General features: G+C 68.5%; 1 protein-coding gene across 3 annotated transcripts in view; it reads right to left on the bottom strand.

Annotated features, from left to right (window-relative positions):
- The window catches only part of CSNK1D (casein kinase 1, delta), a 21,056-nt gene extending 20,269 nt beyond the window's left edge, over positions 1-787 (bottom strand). For 2 of the 3 annotated variants that reach the window (XM_006886126.1, XM_006886125.1), the window contains exon 1: positions 377-787. In XM_006886126.1, the coding sequence (XP_006886188.1) occupies positions 377-452 (76 nt within the window). In that variant the 5' untranslated portion in view covers positions 453-787. The remainder of the gene's footprint in view (positions 1-376) is intronic. The other variant, XM_006886124.1, reaches the window with a different exon arrangement.
- Positions 788-1,671: the final 884 nt, after the last annotated feature.

Genomic DNA, 1,671 nt, shown 5'->3' with positions numbered 1-1,671 from the left:
GAATCTACCGATTCCAGCTGAAAGTGCCTTCGAGGGTGGACACTGTCCTGATGTCTGTAAATATTTATGGAAGACACAGCCTCATCTTTCTCCCGGTGCGGGCGAGGGGGGTCGGGCCGCGGACAGAACGGGACCGAGCGCGAGACGGGATGGGCGGGGCCCGGGTCCGAGCACCGGCGGCCCCCCGCCTCCCCGAGACCCCCGACGTCTCCGGCCAGTGCGGCCCCCGCTCCGCGGCCGCTCGGACCGGGCCGTCCGCGGAGGATCTCGAGGGGCGGCGGGGGGCCGCGCAAGGGGGCCGGTGTCCTCGAGCCGCAGGGTCGCTCCTCCGGACACCGGGGCGGGGACCGGGCCGGCGGGGGAGGGGCGTCCTCACCGAGATAGATGTCTCCGAAGGAGCCGCTGCCGATCTTCCGGCCCAGCCGGTATCTGTTCCCGACTCTCAGCTCCATGGCGGCGGCCCGACTCGCTCCTGTCCTCCCCGCCGCTTCCTGGGTCTGAGCTCCGGGGAGGCGGCGCCGCTGCTGCCGCTACTGCGGGTCCGGGTGACGGCTCCGCCCCCCTCACGGCCCGGCTTTCACCATCGCTTTCCGGCCGCTCCGCTGCTCCCAGAGCCTCAATAAGGGGCGGATGGGACAGTCCGAGCGCCGCTGCCCCTGCTCCGGCCCCTATCGGCTCCTCTAGCCCTCTCCCCGCCGCGGATGGACTCGGATCTTCCGGGCCTAAAACCCCCTTCAGCTGCCTAAGGGAGCCGCCGCCATCACGCTGTGACGTCACTTCCCCTAGCAACCCCCCCCAGAGGGCGGGGCCTGACTGTGCGCGGGGCGGGGCCGGGGCGGGACGGAGCCAGCCTCGGATCAGCGAGGGCTGGGGGTCATTCGGCAACTGACAGGTTGAGCAAGGGATGCTCGGCTATCGGGACAAGACGGGTCAGCGAGCATCGGACACCTGGACGGAGCGAGTCAAGAAATAGTTTCGGCCATCTGTTCAGGGTAGGGCGGGGGCGTGAGTCATAGGGACAGGATGTAGCAAGGGGCTTCTAGAGGCATGGCGTGGCATGGCCGAATGAAATAAGGGGTTTTGGGCCCCTGATCAGGGTGGAGAGGGGGACATCGGGCCTCTGGATAGGACGTGGCAGGTGGCGTCTGGCTCTGGGCCATGGCAGGGCAAGGGGTGGCGTGGGGCGTGGCGGGGGTGCCTTGAGCACCTAATAGGGGCATCTGATTAGGTGAGAGGGAAGGGGCTTCGGTCAGGACAGGGGCTGCGTGCTGAGGCGTACTCCCCCTCCCCCACCCCCTCCCGGCACCTGGCCCCTCCCCGGTCCCCTGGACACCCCCACCGCACCACACTGTCCTCGCACCCGTACCCCTGATCCCCTAGCCCCGGGTACTTCCATCGCCGCCCGCCCTGGTCCCTTGCCCCGCCTCTCCGGCGCTCAGGCTCCAGGTCCTCCCTGAGGACATTAAGTGGCCCTCGCTGGTCTAGGAGGCCCAAGAGTCCTCCGTACAGACCTGGGAGAGGCCCTCCTGGTGCCCTTTGAGGGCACGGGATGCATCTGGAGCCTGTTCCTCAGGTCCAGGTCCATGACCCTTTCAGGGAGCCAGGTCCAAGAGGGAGGCAGAGGGTCCAGGTTACCAGGAACACCACCAGGCAGCTCGGTGGACACAAGTG

Source organism: Elephantulus edwardii, unplaced genomic scaffold, assembly GCF_000299155.1.
Source record: "Elephantulus edwardii isolate Elephantulus edwardi_28Jun2011 unplaced genomic scaffold, EleEdw1.0 scaffold00048, whole genome shotgun sequence".
NCBI classification, from domain to species: domain Eukaryota; kingdom Metazoa; phylum Chordata; class Mammalia; order Macroscelidea; family Macroscelididae; genus Elephantulus; species Elephantulus edwardii.
The sequence above is the reverse complement of the archived record's forward strand: the minus strand, read 5'-3'. Positions and strand labels throughout refer to the sequence as shown.